Consider the following 20,399-nt stretch of genomic DNA (forward strand, 5'->3'; position numbering starts at 1 on the left):
CATCAACACAACACCTATTGCTTACTATCTTAAACATTTACTATTATAATATTATTATTAGCATTATTATTATTATTATTATTATTATTATTATTATTATTATTATTATTATTATTATTATTATTACTTAGTAAAGGTAATGTCTCCACACAGACATAATATCAGGATAAAAACCCACACATACGTACATGTATATTTTATGTAAAGAAAGACGCCTTTGGCATCCTGATAACTGAAGTTACCAGACGACCCTGACACACCTGGCCAGGAGGGTGGCCCTAGCCCCGTGCCCCAGCCCTAGCCCCGTGCCCCAGCCCTAGCCCCGTGCCCCAGCCCTAGCCCCGTGCCCCAGCCCTAGCCTCGTGCCCCCACCCCGTGCCCCAGCCCTAGCCCCGTGCCCTTACCCTGTGCCCCAGCCCTAGCCCCGTGCCCTTACCCTGTGCCCCAGCCCTAGCCCCGTGCCCTTACCCTGTGCCCCAGCCCTAGCCCCGTGCCCTTACCCTGTGCCCCAGCCCTAGCCCCGTGCCCCAGCCCTAGCCTCGTGCCCCAGCCCTAGCCTCGTGCCCCAGCCCTAGCCTCGTGCCCCAGCCCTAGCCTCGTGCCCCCACCCCGTGCCCCAGCCCTAGCCCCGTGCCCCAGCCCTAGCCCCGTGCCCTTACCCTGTGCCCCAGCCCTAGCCCCGTGCCCCAGCCCTAGCCTCGTGCCCCCACCCCGTGCCCCAGCCCTAGCCCCGTGCCCCCACCCCGTGCCCCAGCCCTAGCCTCGTGCCCCTACCCTGTGCCCCCACCCCTTGCCCCAGCCCCGTGCCCCCACCCCGTGCCCCAGCCCTAGCCCCGTGCCCCAGCCCTAGCCCCGTGCCCCAGCCCTAGCCCCGTGCCCCTACCCTGTGCCCCCACCCCGTGCCCCAGCCCTAGCCTCGTGCCCCTACCCTGTGCCCCCACCCCTTGCCCCAGCCCCGTGCCCCCACCCCGTGCCCCAGCCCTAGCCCCGTGCCCCAGCCCTAGCCCCGTGCCCCAGCCCTAGCCCCGTGCCCCTACCCTGTGCCCCCACCCCGTGCCCCAGCCCTAGCCCCGTGCCCCCACCCCGTGCCCCAGCCCAACCCGTTCTCGCAAATTTAATAAGTCAATATTGACTTATTAAATATGTGCATAGGTGATATACTAAACATAATAGATACCCTTAAAAAGATTCATAGAAAACACCGACCTTACCTAACCTACTTAGTATGTTAAGATAAGCATCTTATTGCTTCGTAATTACAATTATTACCTAACCTATAATAGGTACAGGTTAAGTAATAATTGTAATTACGAAGAAATAAGATGCTTATCTTAAGATACTAACAAGGTTAGGTAAGGTCGGTGTTTTCTATGAATCTTTTTAAGGGTATCTATTATGTTTAGTATGTCACCTATGCACGTAGTTAATAAGTCAATATTGACTTTACGAATTTGCGAGAACGGGTTGCCCAGCCCTAGCCCCGTGCCCCAGCTCTAGCCCCGTGCCTCTACCCCGTGCCCCAGCCCTAGCCCCGTGCCTCTACCCCGTGCCCCCACCCCGTGCCCCAGCCCTAGCCCCGTGCCTCTACCCCGTGCCCCCACCCCGTGCCCCTACCCCGTGCCCCAGCCCTAGCCCCGTGCCCCTACCCTGTGCCCCCACACCGTGCCCCAGCCCTAGCCTCGTGCCCCACCCCGTGCCCCAGCCCTAGCCTCGTGCCCCAGCCCGTGCCCCAGCCCTAGCCTCGTGCCCCAGCCCGTGCCCCAGCCCGCTGCAGGTGCCCACTAACGCTGGTTGTGTGTGTTCCAGGGGCGCGTTTTCCGTGGTGCGGCGATGTGTGCAGAAGACGACGGGACTGGAGTTTGCTGCCAAGATCATCAACACCAAGAAGCTGTCCGCCCGAGGTGAGTACCCTACACCTCTTGCTGGTCTACACCTGTGTTGCTGGTCTACACCTGTGTTGCTGGTCTACACCTGTGTTGCTGGTCTACACCTGTGTTGTTGGTCTACACCTCTAATATATATATATATATATATATATATATATATATATATATATATATATATATATATATATATATATATATATATAAAGTTAGTGAGGGTACCACCTCTGGTGCCAATGTGGGGACTCATAGTCTCGGAGAAGAAAATAAAAAGTATTCACAGGAGACCTTGTGGTTTCTCACTGAACACTAATATTCTCCTACCACCCCCATTCTTTTGTATGTACACATATATATTTACTTTATTTGAACTTTGTTACAAAAAAGGAGTTACATATAAGTTACAAAGATGGTTATCATAGGTTGTCGAGTTCCTCCAGCTCCTCAGATGGCGGGCAGGAACCCTGAATGCAGTGCGCATTTCCCCTCTGTATCGCTACGCTGAGGCGCTGGAAAAGAAAGCTGGCAGCTCTAGGGTTCCTTGTTGTTTCAATGAGCTTAGAGCCCAGTTCCTTAAAAAAACTGGTAGCACTTTTACCCCAGGCGCCGAGTGTCTCAGAAGCAATGGAGACAAAATTGTAGTGGGGATCCAGTTCTCTGTACTTTGGATTTGGCTGCTTCCCTGTGGGTGGCAGCGCCCCCTGGTTGTGCAACACTGAGGTTAATGTAGGTGTTAGCCAGGGTTGATACGCACGTGTAGTCCCATACCAACTGCTTGCCATTCTTCCAGGGGTTCACTGTGATACCATCCGGGCGACCAATAAGAGCATCAGAGTTACGGGGCGTTAGGTAACGGGGCTCTCTTTCAGCTGGGCATCCAGCTGTGGTGAGGCTCCTCTTGATGATGTCGTTAACTTCACTGTGCCTCGAGTGCCATCCCCCTGTGCTTTGGCAGAGTAGGCCATGGTGACCGTACCTGTCAGCCACCACCTCGCCGCAAATACACCTATATCTGGTGTGGATTGGGGCAGCAAGGCGGAGGGCCACAGCAATTCGGAGGGCGTGTGGTGTGAGACGCGTGCCAGTTGCCGACATTGGGGTTGCTAACAGGAAATCCCCTGCATGTGGTGCTGCTACTGCTGTGAGGCGAGCAATGTCGTGTTGTGTTGTTGCAGCACCCAGGCACTCTGCAGCAACTTGGTCAACAATGGGGCCATCTCAGCTGGATTGCTTGTGGGCTTTTGGGGATGGTGGTTGAGGTGATTGGCCTGCACGAGAGGCCCACTCTGTGGCACAGCGTGTAAAATTGGGATCATGTACACCTGCCAGCTGATGTAAGTGGGCAGGTAGAATTTCCTTCACAAGGTCGTCGGATACTGATAAGGAGGACAGGAAGGCTGGAACAGCGATTTGCGTTGCTGTTCGAACTCCGAGGCCCCCCAAGTCTTACGGGAAGAGAGGCTTGTTTCCACTGTAGGTCATCAAGAGAGAGGTTAAGGGCTTTTTCTAGCATTGATTTCAGTAACCGGTCATACTCACTTAGTTTTTGGCTACTGTAAGATGGTGAACACCTCAGAAAGTAGGTTAACCTGGGGAGGGACAGACATCTGGTGATGAGGTAGAGTGCATCATGAGCATCAATATCCTCAATCCTCCCATCCATCCTCTTAAGGTCGGCGATTTTCTTATCAAGGACCTCATCGATGGCTTTCAACCCCAGGGGAGCTCCTAGGAGTGTGCTGTCTTCAGGTTTAGTTTTATGGATATTTGGCAGAAGACCCTCTATTCTCTCTACGATGCCCTGGTTGGAACATATTATTTCACATTTAGAAGGGTTCAGGGTGAGGCCTAAAACTGCACCTTGCTCCTGGATTTTTCTGATGTCCTCCAGGATTGAGTCTTGGGAATTCTATATATATATATATATATATATATATATATATATATATATATATATATATATATATATATATATATATATATGTATGCAATTGACGATCACAAAACACTGATCATTTTATGCGGAAAATCCACAGAGAAATATGAAATGAGGTGAACGTTTCGGCCCTGTTAAAGCCTTTGTCAACACCAGACTGACTAAATAGTCAGTCAGTCTTAGTCAGTCTGGTGTTGACAAAGGCTTTAACAGGGCCGAAACGTTCACCTCATTTCATATTTCTCTGTGGATTTTCCGCATATATATGTATATATATATATTATATATATATTATATATATATATATATATATATATATATATATATATATATATATATATATATATATATATATATATATATATATATATTAGTATATTTTGGTGTCAGTCTTTCCTGTAGACATATATTATTAAATATGACCGAAAAAGTAAGATTAATAATTCTAACACGAATTTTCTCTATCTTTCTTACGTTTCTTTTCACTGTTGATGGTAATTCAAAGATCAATTCTCCAAAATTCATTTTTATTTCTAGTCTGACGCGACACTTGAGCGCGTTTCGTAAAACTTATTACATTTTCAAAGACTTTAGTTTACAAACACACAACTGAAACTGAATAGAGCTTTGCACATCTTCGAGTTTATATCTACATTTGGGTGAGGTGGATGAGGTGAAAACGAACTTTCAACAATGGGTATTAAATGGGTATTAAATTCTAACACAAAACAGAACACGAAACAATGGGTATTGAATGGAAATATATGGGTATTGAAAAGAAATATGGACCAATAGGCTTTCTACAATTACTTCCATATATATATATATATATATATATATATATATATATATATATATATATATATATATATATATATATATATTCAACCGAACTGGCAACTCCAGTACAGATAATTTATCATCATAGGGTTGTCCTTTATGTCTTAGACCTAGTGCCCCTTGTGGTAAATAGCCTGACTTTATCTACCCTATCATTTCCTCTGAGAATCTTGTACGTGGTGATCATGTCCCCCCCCCTAACTCTTCTGTCTTCCAGCGACGTGAGGTTTAATTGCCGTAGTCTCTTCTCGTAGCTCATACCTCTCAGCCCGGGTACTAGTCTGGTGGCAAACCTTTGAACGTTTTCCAGTTTAGTCTTATGCTTGACTAGATATGGACTCCATGCTGGTGCTGCATACTCCAGGATTAGTCTGACATATGTGGTATACAAAGTTCTGAATGACTCCTTACACAAGTTTCTAAATGTTCTTTTGTTGGCCAACCTGGCCAACATAAGAATGTGTGTGTACTGTGACGGAGTTCCCCCCCTTATAATTCTCCCACGCCTGCAGTAAGAGTCATGTCTACTTGTCCCAAGCGTTCTCTACGTTGCAGGCTACAATTTGATATATGGGAGAGAGTGAAATGTTCTCGGAGAGCCGAGAAATTTGTGAAATAGTAATATTTTGGCCTGTGGTTTAGGCCCTTTAGGGAGCCAAGATGGCGCTGGCCTCCCTGATCTCCCGCCAAAACCGTGTGACGTCAGTGGCACCGGATTGGTCACCGACAGCAATGTGGCACCGGGAGCCAATGAAAACCTCCCGTGGCAAAAGTGACGTCACGAAGGAAGGGGGTCCGGCCCGCGAGCCGGGCTGGCGCCATCAGTCAGACACGACACGTCATAGAGGTTGGACGTGCGACGGTTGGTCCCGTCAGTTGGACAGCTGTTTCCCGCTCCCGTGGATTTACGCGTCACCTGAAGTCCGCCAGTACTCTGAGAAGTCTTCCCTAGTTCATGTGTTGAACCAGAAGAGGGAATTGACGGTTATTTGAGCAACAAGTGCTCCAGTCAGGTGCTGTGCAAGAAGCAGTGAAGCCGTGCAGTGACGTAGGTGGACGTCTGTGGCAATTCACCAGTTCGTGACAGCGTAGTGGCTGACAGAGCCACTGGGTAGCTGAGGAAGAGAGGACTATTTGGGGAAACCGGACGACTGTAGCTGAGACGTAGGCGACAGCCGTTGCTGGGAGAAGACGACGGCCAGGAGACCGACTCCAACCTTCAAGAAGTTAAGAAGGAGGACGGACCTACAGTGAGGAGGCACGGAGACGACGCGCTAAACGGTGGGACGACGAGAGGCTCTGGTAGGACACGACGACGTGTAGTGTGGGGGCGTTCCCGACACGAGGACCAGGAGCTACATCTCGACTCTCATCGGAGGATAGGGTGAAGTAGGTGTTTCTAGTTCCCTCCCCATTCCCCTTTAGTTAGCTATGTTATTCGGCTATATTATCTAGCCTGAGGATTTTATATGTCGTGAGCAAGTCTCACCCATGTCACGGTAAAGCACCAGTGTGCTAGACAGTACTATCAAGAGTACTTGTAATATTCATGTTGATTATTGGTGTGTACAGGCACCAGGAACCAGTGATAAATTACTGTGTTGTGTATATCTTTCTATAGATTTTGATATGAACATATAGTGGTAAATTATATATAATATAATGCCAGTATTTGAAAGTTAGGCTGTGTGCCCAGAAATCATTTATTTTCCATGTATTGATATTTGATGTGTCTACATTATATATGCTATGTTTATGCAGTGATGAGTCATTTGTGAGTACAGTGAATTATTGCGTTTTCGCCCACGAGAGAAAGTACTGAAAACTCCAGTGTTAATATTTCATAATATATTGTGGGATGAATAACAATGTAAGACCATTACAGTGAGTCATTATAGCATTGATTGTAGAAAAGACTGTTTGAGCCTGAGTACAGTGTAACCAAGTGATACGTGCTGTTGTAGCCAATATCGTGTGTGCGAGTTCATAGTAATATTGGAGAATTTAAAGAAACAGCGCGCGCGAATCTAGAAAACAAGCAAAAAGCTTTCGCGCGGAGGGGCCAAGCGGTCAGCTGTTCTTGACACTTGATGAGGGGGGGAGATGTTGCCCCCTTGTGATCGCATAATATCAGTGGGAATTATCGGCAGCGTCAGGATCAGTTGATTCATTGATTATTGTTTGGCCTTTGTGACATCTTTCATACATTTTAAGTAAAATACAAAACTCTCTTTGTGTTTTTATCATCCCCTCCATTGATCTTGTGGCTATACTATACCTGTCAGCATAGAGTGATAACAATAAGTACCTGCCTGATTCCTGATCTTTGAGTGTGACCTTGCCAAGGCTACCACTAAATACACCAGTCCACTGATGGTGTTACTGGCCACCTAAAACACCAGTTGGCGACCTTGTGGTTAATCGTAGAGCCCTATTGTTGGGGAGGGCACACGACAGTCAAGTGCACGAGTCGTGTTCTCACTCTTTCTTAATAAGAGGCCGTTAAGATTGACTGGGAGACTCTCCTGGCGTGCAGTGGCGCCGTGAGGATCGAGGGAAGACCCGCAGGGCTACGGTGAGTGACCGTGAGCATAACTATTGCTCACCCCAGACTAGAGAGAAGAGAGGTGAAACCCCAACAGTACTCACCTAGTTGTGCTTGCGGGGGTTGAGCTCTGGCTCTTTGGTCCCGCCTCTCAACCGTCAATCAACAGGTGTACAGGTTCCTGAGTATATATGAGAGTCCTGTGTGTGTGTGTGTGTGTGTGTGTGTGTGTGTGTGTGTGTGTGTACACCAACACCACGAGGTGTACACCAGACAACATGTGACTGTCCAGGGCTGAGAGATATGGGTCTAGCAGTCCCAAACAACTGTTCTAGAACACATTGCTCCATGTGTCTACAGCTGCTGTAGACCGTAGATAATAGTTCTTACCTCACACCAGATGCTGTAGAGGGCAGCTGCCAAGTGTGGCTTCTGTGCAGTATTAGAGTGTAGAGCGAGGTACTGTAGAGGAGCTGCACCGCGTCAGGCTAGACATTGTGTAGCAGCAACAGGTGACCCGGCCAGTGGCGGTGTGGTGCTGCTGGCTGGGTAGTGGGGCCGGCCGGGCCGCCCTCAACAACAGTTCTATTGATCAACGACCACGGCAAACGGCCCGACAAGCCTGCCTCACTTATTCTAGGTGGTGTGACTGGTCTCTTGGGCGGAGAGCCATGGTTGTGGCCAGGTGTGGAGCATGGTGGTGGCAGGGTACAAGAGGTCATTGGCCAATCACGATGAAAGGAGAGTAGAGCCCTCCCTGCCTCATAGTCTCGGGCCTCTGATGTTGATAGTTCTCTCTTGAACACTGTGAGGGGGTCGGCCAGTTATGTCCCTTATGTGTAGTGGAAGCGTGTTGAACAGTCTCGGGCCTCTGATGTTGATAGTTCTCTCTTGAACACTGTGAAGGGTCGGCCAGTTATGTCCCTTATGTGTAGTGGAAGCGTGTTGAACAGTCTCGGGCCTCTGATGTTGACAGTTCTCTCACAGAGTACCTGTTGCACCTCTGCTTTTCAACGGGGGTATTCTGCACATCCTGTCATGCCTCCTGGTCTCATGTGCTGTTATTTCTGTGTGCAGGTTTGGGACAAGCCCCTCTAATATCTTCCACTTTATCCTATTATCTTCCTCGTGTCTCATACCATCAATAATTTAGATGGTTTATTGAACTGGATTCGGGCAGTACAAGATCCTTGCACGCTCTCCAGGTCATCATGTTCTCCAGCTTTCAATGTGTTAATGTGTGCAACAATAGTCCGCTCTAGAGAGCACTAGCATCTTGAAAAGTATCGTCATTGGTATAACATCTCTAGTGTGAAAGGTTCTTGTTATACAACCTCTCATTTTTCTAGCAGTTGTGACGGCTGCTTTACTGTGTTCTTTAAAACTAATAATGTCTTCCAAGATGACTACTCCTCAGCCGTCCATGTTGCTTATTGTGTCTATAGTGTGAGTTGACTGTGTTATATATATGGTTATGGTGTTGATATTTGTGTTGTTATTGTGGCCTTTAGGAAGACCTGATTTACCTGAGGTTAGAAGTTTGCTGCGACATCTGTGTTGTGTACGCTCATACAACTCTTAGTGTTATCTTCACACGATGATGCGGTGTCCTTGTCTGTGTCCTTGTCTGTGTCCTTGTCTGTGTCCTTGTCTGTGTCCATGTCTGTGTCCATGTCTGTGTCCATGTCTGTGTCCATGTCTGTGTCCATGTCTGTGTCCATGTCTGTGTCCTTGTCTGTGTCCATGTCTGTGTCCTTGACTGTGTCCATGTCTGTGTCCATGTCTGTGTCCTTGTCTGTGTCCATGTCTGTGTCCATGTCTGTGTCCTTGTCTGTGTCCATCTCTGTGTCCTTGTCTGTGTCCATGTCTGTGTCCTTGTCTGTGTCCATGTCTGTGTCCATGTCTGTGTCCTTGTCTGTGTCCATGTCTGTGTCCATGTCTGTGTCCTTGTCTGTGTCCATGTCTGTGTCTAACATGGGGACGAGAACATGTACTGGAACAAGCACAGTACCGCGGGGCTACTGAACCTTTCACGGTGGATGATCCGGGTTTTCCTCTGGTGCCTGTTGCACCTTGGGTTATGTTCCTTAAGACGCTAAAGATCCTTCATGCTACTTTGCCAGTAATTCCTTATGTGAGCACTAACACCATGGTCACACTTGCCGGTAGCTTTCCTCAAATCTGTTACATCGACGTTTTGCTTGTCTTCGAAGACGTCTAAGGTCACATTATAGTGCTCCAGCAATTGTGAGAGGCAGGGGGGGGGGGGGGGGTGAGGGAGGAGGAGGTGGGTAAGGAAAAGGCAGTGAGGTAGGGGTGGTGAGGTAGGGGTGGTGAGGTAGGGGTGGTGAGGTAGGGGTGGTGAGGGAGGGGTGGTGAGGTAGGGGTGGTGAGGTAGGGGTGGTGAGGTAGGGGTGGTGAGGTAGGGGTGGTGAGGTAGGGGTGGTGAGGTAGGGGTGGTGAGGTAGGGGTGGTGAGGTAGGGGTGGTGAGGGAGGGGTGGTGAGGTAGGGGTGGTGAGGTAGGGGTGGTGAGGGAGGGGTGGTGAGAGAGGGGTGGTGAGGTAGGGGTGGTGAGGGAGGGGTGGTGAGGTAGGGGTGGTGAGGGAGGGGTGGTGAGAGAGGGGTGGTGAGGGAGGGGTGGTGAGGGAGGGGTGGTGAGGGAGGAGGAGGATAGGGTGAGGGCTGTCAGTTGCAGGGAATAGGGATGGAGCAGAAACTCTCCACACTATTCCTCGAAGCTTCTTCTCGATGTGCACCCTGGGGGAGGGACCTGGACGTGTACCTTGGGGGAGGGACCTGGACGTGTACCCTGGAGGAGGGACCTGGACGTGTACCTTGGGGGAGGGACCAGGACGTGTACCTTGGGGGAGGGACCTGGACGTGTACCCTGGAGGAGGGACCTGGACGTGTACCTTGGGGGAGGGACCTGGACGTGTACCCTGGAGGAGGGACCTGGACGTGTACCCTGGGGGAGGGACCTGGACGTGTACCTTGGGGGAGGGACCAGGACGTGTACCTTGGGGGAGGGACCTGGACGTGTACCCTGGGGGAGGGACCTGGACGTGTACCTTGGGGGAGGGACCAGGACGTGTACCTTGGGGGAGGGACCTGGACGTGTACCCTGGGGGAGGGACCTGCACGTGTACCTTGGGGGAGGGACCAGGACGTGTACCTTGGGGGAGGGACCTGGACGTGTACCTTGGGGGAGGGACCAGGACGTGTACCTTGGGGGAGGGACCAGGACGTGTACCTTGGGGGAGGGACCTGGACGTGTACCCTGGGGGAGGGACCTGGACGTGTACCCTGGGGGAGGGACCTGTATGTGTACCTTGGGGGAGGGACCTGGACGTGTACCTTGGGGGAGGGACCTGGACGTGTACCTTGGGGGAGGGACCTGGACGTGTACCCTGGGGGAGGGACCTGGACGTGTACCCTGGGGGAGAGACCTGGACGTGTACCCTGGGGGAGAGACCTGGACGTGTACCTTGGGGGAGGGACCTGGACGTGTACCTTGGGGAGGGACCTGGACGTGTACCCTGGAGGAGAGACCTGGACGTGTACCTTGGGGGAGGGACCTGGACGTGTACCCTGGGGGAGGGACCTGGACGTGTACTCTGGAGGAGGGACCTGGACGTGTACCCTGGAGGAGGGACCTGGACGTGTACCCTGGGGGAGGGACCAGGACGTGTACCTTGGGGGAGGGACCTGTACGTGTACCCTGGGGGAGGGACCTGGACGTGTACCTTGGGGGAGGGACCAGGACGTGTACCTTGGGGAGGGACCTGGACGTGTACCCTGGGGGAGGGACCTGGACGTGTACCTTGGGGGTGGGACCAGGACGTGTACCTTGGGGGAGGGACCTGGACGTGTACCTTGGGGGAGGGACCTGGACGTGTACCCTGGGGGAGGGACCTGGACGTGTACCTTGGGGGTGGGACCAGGACGTGTACCTTGGGGGAGGGACCAGGACGTGTACCTTGGGGGAGGGACCTGGACGTGTACCCTGGGGGAGGGACCTGGACGCGTACCCTGGGGGAGGGACCTGGACGTGTACCTTGGGGGAGGGACCTGGACGTGTACCCTGGAGGAGGGACCTGGACGTGTACCCTGGGGGAGAGACCTGGACGTGTACCCTGCAGGAGGGACCTGGACGTGTGCCTTGGGGGAGGGACCAGGACGTGTACCTTGGGGGAGGGACCTGGACGTGTACCCTGGAGGAGGGACCTGGACGTGTACCTTGGGGGAGGGACCTGGACCTGTACCCTGGGGGAGGGACCTGGACGTGTACCCTGGAGGAGGGACCTGGACGTGTACCCTGGGGGAGGGACCTGGACGTGTACCTTGGGGGAGGGACCAGAACGTGTACCTTGGGGGAGGGACCTGGACGTGTACCCTGGAGGAGGGACCTGGACGTGTACCTTGGGGGAGGGACCTGGACGTGTACCCTGGGGGAGGGATCTGGACGTGTACCTTGGGGGAGGGACCTGGACGTGTACCTTGGGGGAGGGACCTGGACGTGTACCCTGGGGGAGGGACCAGGACGTGTACCCTGGGGGAGGGACCTGGACGTGTACCTTGGGGGAGGGACCTGGACGTGTACCCTGGGGGAGGGACCTGGACGTGTACCTTGGGGGAGGGACCTGGACGTGTACCTTGGGGGAGGGACCTGGACGTGTACCTTGGGGGAGGGACCTGGACGTGTACCCTGGGGGAGGGACCTGGACGTGTACCCTGGGGGAGGGACCTGGACGTGTACCTTGGGGGAGGGACCTGTACGTGTACCCTGGGGGAGGGACCTGGACGTGTACCTTGGGGGAGGGACCTGGACGTGTACCCTGGGGGAGGGACCTGGACGTGTACCCTGGGGGAGGGACCTGGACGTGTACCCTGGAGGAGAGACCTGGACGTGTACCTTGGGGGAGGGACCTGGACGTGTACCCTGGGGGAGGGACCTGGACGTGTACTCTGGAGGAGGGACCTGGACGTGTACCCTGGAGGAGGGACCTGGACGTGTACCCTGGGGGAGGGACCTGGACGTGTACCTTGGGGGAGGGACCAGGACGTGTACCTTGGGGGAGGGACCTGTACGTGTACCCTGGGGGAGGGACCTGGACGTGTACCTTGGGGGAGGGACCAGGACGTGTACCTTGGGGAGGGACCAGGACGTGTACCTTGGGGAGGGACCTGGACGTGTACCCTGGGGGAGGGACCTGGACGTGTACCTTGGGGGAGGGACCAGGACGTGTACCTTGGGGGAGGGACCTGGACGTGTACCTTGGGGGAGGGACCAGGACGTGTACCTTGGGGGAGGGACCTGGACGTGTACCCTGGGGGAGGGACCTGGACGTGTACCCTGGAGGAGGGACCTGGACGTGTACCCTGGAGGAGAGACCTGGACGTGTACCTTGGGGGAGGGACCTGGACGTGTACCCTGGGGGAGGGACCTGGACGTGTACTCTGGAGGAGGGACCTGGACGTGTACCCTGGAGGAGAGACCTGGACGTGTACCCTGGGGGAGACCTGGACGTGTACCCTGGAGGAGAGACCTGGACGTGTACCTTGGGGGAGGGACCTGGACGTGTAAACTGGGGGAGGGACCTGGACGTGTACCCTGGAGGAGGGACCTGGACGTGTACCCTGGAGGAGAGACCTGGACGTGTACCCTGGGGGAGGGACCTGGACGTGTACCCTGGAGGAGGGACCTGGACGTGTACCTTGGGGGAGGGACCTGGACGTGTACCCTGGAGGAGGGACCTGGACGTGTACCCTGGGGGAGAGACCTGGACGTGTACCCTGCAGGAGGGACCTGGACGTGTACCTTGGGGGAGGGACCAGGACGTGTACCTTGGGGGAGGGACCTGGACGTGTACCCTGGGGGAGGGACCTGGACGTGTACCTTGGGGGAGGGACCTGGACGTGTACCCTGGGGGAGGGACCTGGACGTGTACCCTGGGGGAGGGACCTGGACGTGTACCCTGGAGGAGGGACCTGGACGTGTACCCTGGGGGAGGGACCTGGACGTGTACCCTGGAGGAGGGACCTGTACGTGTACCTTGGGGGAGGGACCTGGACGTGTACCTTGGGGGAGGGACCTGGACGTGTACCTTGGGGGAGGGACCTGGACGTGTACCCTGGGGGAGGGACCTGGACGTGTACCCTGGGGGAGGGACCTGGACGTGTACCTTGGGGGAGGGACCTGTACGTGTACCCTGGGGGAGGGACCTGGACGTGTACCCTGGGGGAGGGACCTGGACGTGTACCCTGGGGGAGGGACCTGGACGTGTACCTTGGGGGAGGGACCTGGACGTGTACCCTGGGGGAGGGACCTGGACGTGTACCTTGGGGGAGGGACCAGGACGTGTACCCTGGGGGAGGGACCTGGACGTGTACCCTGGAGGAGGGACCTGGACGTGTACCCTGGGGGAGGGACCTGGACGTGTACTCTGGAGGAGGGACCTGGACGTGTACCTTGGGGGAGAGACCTGGACGTGTACCCTGGGGGAGAGACCTGGACGTGTACCCTGCAGGAGGGACCTGGACGTGTACTCTGGAGGAGGGACCTGGACGTGTACTCTGGAGGAGGGACCTGGACGTGTACCCTGGGGGAGAGACCTGGACGTGTACCCTGGGGGAGAGACCTGGACGTGTACCCTGGAGGAGGGACCTGGACGTGTACCCTGGAGGAGGGACCTGGACGTGTACCCTGGAGGAGGGACCTGGACGTGTACCCTGGAGGAGGGACCTGGAACAAGTGGAGGTCGGGCTGCGTAGTGTGGAGGGCGAGTGCTGGTGAGAGTGGAGGACGAGTGCTGGTGAGAGTGGAGGACGAGTGCTGGTGAGAGTGGAGGACGAGTGTTGGTGAGAGTGGAGGACGAGAGTGTTGGTGAGAGTGGAGGGCGAGAGTGTTGGTGAGAGTGGAGGACGAGTGCTGGTGAGAGTGGAGGACGAGTGTTGGTGAGAGTGGAGGACGAGAGTGCTGGTGAGAGTGGAGGACGAGAGTGTTGGTGAGAGTGGAGGGCGAGAGGGCCCTCAGGTACTGGGTGTTGGACAACACCTTGGTCAGGGTCGGCGTCACTTTATTTACATTTCAAACAAAAAAAGTGAAGGTGGGGGGGAGGGAGGTTGATGTTCGCCGATGTATGGAGTAGTAAACATCTTGCTGAAGTTCAACTTGTAATAACTTGGTCCAGCAGGCTGTTGCTTGGAGCGGCCCGCAGGCCCACATATCCGCTACAGCACGTGTCCGCCACTTCTTGCAAAAACTTATCTAATTACTTGAAGAAGTCCACCTGTGTCCCAGCAATATGTGTAATGGTTGGTGGGAGGGTGTTGAACAACTGTACAACTATCATGTTCAGTGTTCTCTGTGCCTGTGGCACCTCTACTCTTCACTAGTTCTGTTCTGTATTTGCTGCTGCGTCTTCCGTTCCTGTATGTTGACCTTTGGTGACGCCCTGAGTGTCAGCGAGCAGTGTGCTGGATGGAGCGGCTGACGGCACACTCCTAATAACTTCCTCCGCCCATAGTGGTAAATATCGTCTGCAACACTCCGGCAGAGGGGCGTGGCAGACGGCAAAGGGGCGTGGCAGACGGCAGAGGGGCGTGGCAGACGGCAGAGGGGCGTGGCAGACGGCAGAGGGGGGGAGCAAGGGGGGGCGGGCCGCCGGAGGACGTCGGAGTTGGACATTGATCGTGGGTTTAAAGGGCGCGGGCATCATCGAGGACCTCTAGTGCTGGCACTGCCTGGCACCTCTAGTGCTGCCACTGCCTGGCACCTCTAGTGCAAGCACTGCCTGGCACCTCTAGTGCTGGCACTGCCTGGCACCTCTAGTACTGGCACTGCCTGGCACCTCTAGTGCTGGCACTGCCTGCACTAGAGAAGGGGTGTTTGTGGGCAGCAATAATCCACGCTAGAGAATTATTTGCGGTTGGAGTTTTGATTTCTTCGTCCCCAACCACTTGGGCTGGACGGTAGATCGACGGTCTCGCTTCATGCAGGTCGGCGTTCAATCTCCCTACCGTCCAAGTGGTTGCGCACCATTCCTTTCCCCCGTCCCATCCCTTTGATCTCAAAGTTGACTTTGAACTTTGAACTCAAGACTTTGAACTCAAAGTTCTCCAAATGTACTCACAAGAAAGGAGACGAGAGAGATACCAAATAATATTCACGTAGAAGATACTGGAGGGCCAAGTCCCAAATCTGCACAGTAAAATAACAACGTACTGGAGTGAACGATATGGAAGAAAATGCAGAATAGAGCCAGTGAAGAGCAGAGGTGCCATAGACACAACCAGAGAACACTGTATAAACATCAGAGGTCCGCGGCTGTTCAACGTCCTCCCAGCAAGCATAAGAAATATTGCCGGAACAACCGTGGACATCTTCAAGAGGAAACTAGATTGTTTCCTCCAAGGAGTGCCGGACCAACCGGGCTGTGGTGGGTATGTGGGCCTGCGGGCCGCTCCAAGCAACAGCCTGGTGGACCAAACTCTCACAAGTCAAGCCTGGCCTCGGGCCGGGCTTGGGGAGTAGAAGAACTCCCAGAACCCCATCAACCAGGTGAGCCAACCCCTTATACTGGTCCCTCCCAGGGGCTATATAGTCGTATTGACTTGGCGCTTCCCCCTGATAGTTGCCTTGTTTACCATGAGGCAGGAGCAGGAACTTTGCCTCCTCAAACTTCACTTGTCTGGAGAAACACTTCATTTACATTAGTATACATGGAGCATCCCTGGAGTGTGGTATACATGGAGCATCCCTGGAGTGTGGTATACATGGAGCATCCCTGGAGTGAGGTATACATGGAGCATCCCTGGAGTGTGGTATACATGGAGCATCCCTGGAGTGTGGTATACATGGAGCATCCCTGGAGTGTGGTATACATGGAGCATCCCTGGAGTGTGGTATACATGGAGCATCCCTGGAGTGTGGTATACATGGAGCATCCCTGGAGTGTGGTATACATGGAGCATCCCTGGAGTGTGGTATACATGGAGCATCCCTGGAGTGTGGTATACATGGAGCATCCCTGGAGTGTGGTATACATGGAGCATCCCTGGAGTGTGGTATACATGGAGCATCCCTGGAGTGTGGTATACATGGAGCATCCCTGGAGTGAGGTATACATGGAGCATCCCTGGAGTGTGGTATACATGGAGCATCCCTGGAGTGTGGTATACATGGAGCATCCCTGGAGTGTGGTATACATGGAGCATCCCTGGAGTGTGGTATACATGGAGCATCCCTGGAGTGTGGTATACATGGAGCATCCCTGGAGTGTGGTATACATGGAGCATCCCTGGAGTGTGGTATACATGGAGCATCCCTGTAGTGTGGTATACATGGAGCATCCCTGGAGTGTGGTATACATGGAGCATCCCTGGAGTGTGGTATACATGGAGCATCCCTGTAGTGTGGTATACATGGAGCATCCCTGGAGTGTGGTATACATGGAGCATCCCTGGAGTGTGGTATACATGGAGCATCCCTGGAGTATGGTATACATGGAGCATCCCTGGAGTGAGGTATACATGGAGCATCCCTGGAGTGAGGTATACATGGAGCATCCCTGGAGTGAGGTATACATGGAGCATGCCTGTAGTGTGGTATACATGGAGCATCCCTGGAGTGAGGTATACATGGAGCATCCCTGGAGTGAGGTATACATGGAGCATCCGTGAAGTATACCTGCAGCTGGTTCTGAGGGTTCATGTACTGTGTCCTTTAAACATAAGAGTGTGTAGTAGGCGACCCAGACGGAGACTGCAGGCAGCTGCCTCCAATAGCTTGGTTGACCAGACCGCCAAGCAGGAGATCTGGTGTGAGAGCAGGTCACGTGACCATAGCCTTACCTCACATATATGTAAGGGACTAAGCGGTACTCTAGTGTGGGCTCTTGTCTGTGTCCAACATGAGAATGACGAACACTTCTGCACCAACAACAGCTTAATAAGTCGTGTTTGACAGGTGTGTGTGTGTGGCATTTATGGCAAATGTGTTGAGCAAGTGTATAGGGCAGATGTGTGCAGCAGAAGCAACTCATTGTTGTCGTTTATGTTGAGTCGGGTATGTGTGTGTGTGTGGGGCAGGTGTGTGTGTGTGTAATTACCTAAGTGTAGCTACAGGATGAGAGCTACGCTCGTGGTGTCCCGTCTTCCCAGCACTCTTTGTCATATAATGCTTTGAAACTACTGACGGTCTTGGCCTCCACCACCTTCTCACCTAACTTGTTCCAACCGTCTATCACTCTGTTTGCGAAAGTGAATTTTCTTATATTTCTTCGGCATCTGTGTTTAGCTAGTTTAAATCTATGACCTCTTGTTCTTAACGTTCCAGGTCTCAGGAAATCTTCCCTATCGATTTTATCAATTCCTGTTACTATTTTGTATGTAGTGATCATATCACCTCTTTTTCTTCTATCTTCTAGTTTTTGCGTATTTAATGCCTCTAACCTCTCCTCGTTGCTCTTGCCCTTCAGTTCTGGGAGCCACTTAGTAGCGTGTCTTTGCAGTTTTTCAAGTTTGTTAATGTGCTTCTTAAGATATGGGCACCACACAACCGCTGCATATTCTAGCTTTGGCCTAACAAAGTTGTGAACAATTTCTTGTGTGTGTGTGTGTGTGTGTGTGTGTGTGTGTGTGTGTGTGTGTGTGTGTGGCAGATGTGGAGGACTCCCACACCAGCGCTGGAAGCCTCGTCAGTACCGTTGTTGGGTCGAGCTAAATGTCACGGGGTCACAGGGCGGCTCAGTGCTCCTCTCCACCACTCCCTCCTCCGTCTCTCCGTCTCTCCACCACTCCTTCCTTCTCTCCGTCTCTCCACCACTGCACTCCAGAATTGTCTCGTGGTTCAATTGTCGACCCTGATCAGACCATATTAGGCACTGACCCCATAGCAATCACAGTGCAAAGTTTTGTGAGGGTAACCACAAACGTTTGGCCTGCAACCTCGGACATATATACGTTCTATTATGGCCCTTGGAAAATACTGGAGGGCCAAGTACCAAATCTACACAGTAAAATAACAAGGTACTGGAGTGAACGACATGGAAGAAAATGTAGAATAGAACCAGTGAAGAGCAGAGGTGCCATAGACACAACCAGAGAACACTGTATAAACATCAGAGGTCCGCGGTTGTTCAACGTCCTCCCAGCAAGCATAAGAAATATTGCCGGAACAACCCTGGACATCTTCAAGAGGAAACTAGATTGTTTCCTCCAAGGAGTGCTGGACCAACCGGACTGTGGTGGGTATGTGGGCCTGCGGGCCGCTCCAAGCAACAGCCTGGTGGACCAAACTCTCACAAGTCAAGCCTGGCCTCGGGCCGGGCTTGGGGAGTAGAAGAACTCCCAGAACCCCATCAACCCCAGGTATAAGGGAGGTGAGGAGTGTTGAGTGGCGAGAACCCCCGCCACTCAGCACATAACTGTTAAGTACAAGATAAACCAACAGGGTGTAGTAGTCCAGTATTGACAAGCAGGTAATATGATGCCTATTAAGGCCATAAAAGCCAGCGTAATAAAGCAGGTGTTCCTCAGGTGCCGCCATGCCACCACGTCCCCTGAGAGCTGATGTGTGTGTCACACCGTATGTGTGATGTTGTACAGCTGCTTATACTAGCAGTCATTCAGTTCTTTATTATGCACCCCATACCCATCCCGTGGGCGGTGGTGTAAAGGGTTACAGAGGCACACAATGGGTTCAGACACTGAACCCTATAGTTCGTTTAGCTAAGCAAGTGACAGTCTTGTGAAGCTAGTTACACAATTGTTAATGTTACATAAAAATCATTTTCAGCCCGTCCTCCAAAAATGGGGTGGTAAATGTAAGGAGACAAATAAGTGCAATTATGTACTATTCATAGCAGTTAGGAATTGTACTTATTTTCACTTAGTATTAAATCGTAGTCAAATATATTGTAAATATTTGAGTTTACCCCAAAAACTGAATAGAAAACCACAACCTCACCTAACCGTCTTAGTTTGTGAAGATAATAATTGTATTGCTTCTTAATTACAATTAGTACTTAACCTATAGCTATATTGATATTACAGTTTTATAAAACTAATAAAACAAAACTAAAATATATCAATAAATTGTAAAATAACTCAGGATATTTTAAAATTTTGTATAAAATCTATATTGTTTAATAAACCAGATTTTTTTTTTTTTGATATTTAAAACTTGTATAATACAAATTGAAATTGAAAATTTCATCCTAAAATTCTGTGTGTCTTAACAGAAAACGAGGGGAATTAAATCGGGGGAGGGAGTTGGGTAAATGTAACAGCCCCATAAGTGCAATTATGCACTGTTTATGACAGTTAGAAAGTGTACTTATTACACTTAGTATTAAATCGTACTGTCAATTCGGAGGATGGGTTGTCATTTTATATCAGAAGTGATTCAACAAGAGGCTCACAACACTCACTATACAAGGCACTTTACATCTATGGTGAGTCACACTGTTACTAGGCAAAGTTGCCGTATAGTTATGAGGTGGAAGTTATGCATGTGGCGAGTATAATGTTGTAGCTGCCATATGTTGACTTGTGGAGTGTTGTAGCTGCCATATGTTGACTTGTGGAGTGTTGTAGCTGCCATATGTTGACTGGTGGAGTGTTGTAGCTGCCATATGTTGGCTGGTGGAGTGTTGTAGCTGCCATATGTTGACTTGTGGAGTGTTGCAGCTGCCATATGTTGACTTGTGGAGTGTTGTAGCTGCCATATGTTGACTTGTGGAGTGTTGCAGCTGCCATATGTTGACTTGTGGAGTGTTGTAGCTGCCATATGTTGACTTGTGGAGTGTTGCAGCTGCCATATGTTGACTTGTGGAGTGTTGTAGCTGCCATATGTTGACTGGTGGAGTGTTGTAGCTGCCATATGTTGACTTGTGGAGTGTTGCAGCTGCCATATGTTGACTTGTGGAGTGTTGTAGCTGCCATATGTTGACTTGTGGAGTGTTGCAGCTGCCATATGTTGACTTGTGGAGTGTTGTAGCTGCCATATGTTGACTTGTGGAGTGTTGTAGCTGCCATATGTTGACTTGTGGAGTGTTGTAGCTGCCATATGTTGGCTGGTGGAGTGTTGTAGCTGCCATATGTTGACTTGTGGAGTGTTGTAGCTGCCATATGTTGACTTGTGGAGTGTTGTAGCTGCCGTATGTTGACTTGTGGAGTGTTGTAGCTGCCATA

At 52.0% G+C, this 20,399-nt stretch overlaps 1 protein-coding gene across 23 annotated transcripts in view; it reads left to right on the plus strand.

Annotated features, from left to right (window-relative positions):
• Positions 1-20,399, plus strand: part of CaMKII (Calcium/calmodulin-dependent protein kinase II) — a 397,894-nt gene that overhangs the window by 157,191 nt on the left and 220,304 nt on the right. For all 23 annotated transcript variants that reach the window (XM_069315749.1, XM_069315751.1, XM_069315750.1 and 20 more), the window contains exon 2: positions 1,807-1,901. In XM_069315749.1, coding sequence (XP_069171850.1) covers positions 1,807-1,901 — 95 coding nt within the window. The remainder of the gene's footprint in view (positions 1-1,806; positions 1,902-20,399) is intronic.

Source organism: Procambarus clarkii, chromosome 82 (genome assembly GCF_040958095.1).
Source record: "Procambarus clarkii isolate CNS0578487 chromosome 82, FALCON_Pclarkii_2.0, whole genome shotgun sequence".
NCBI classification, from domain to species: Eukaryota; Metazoa; Arthropoda; class Malacostraca; order Decapoda; family Cambaridae; genus Procambarus; species Procambarus clarkii.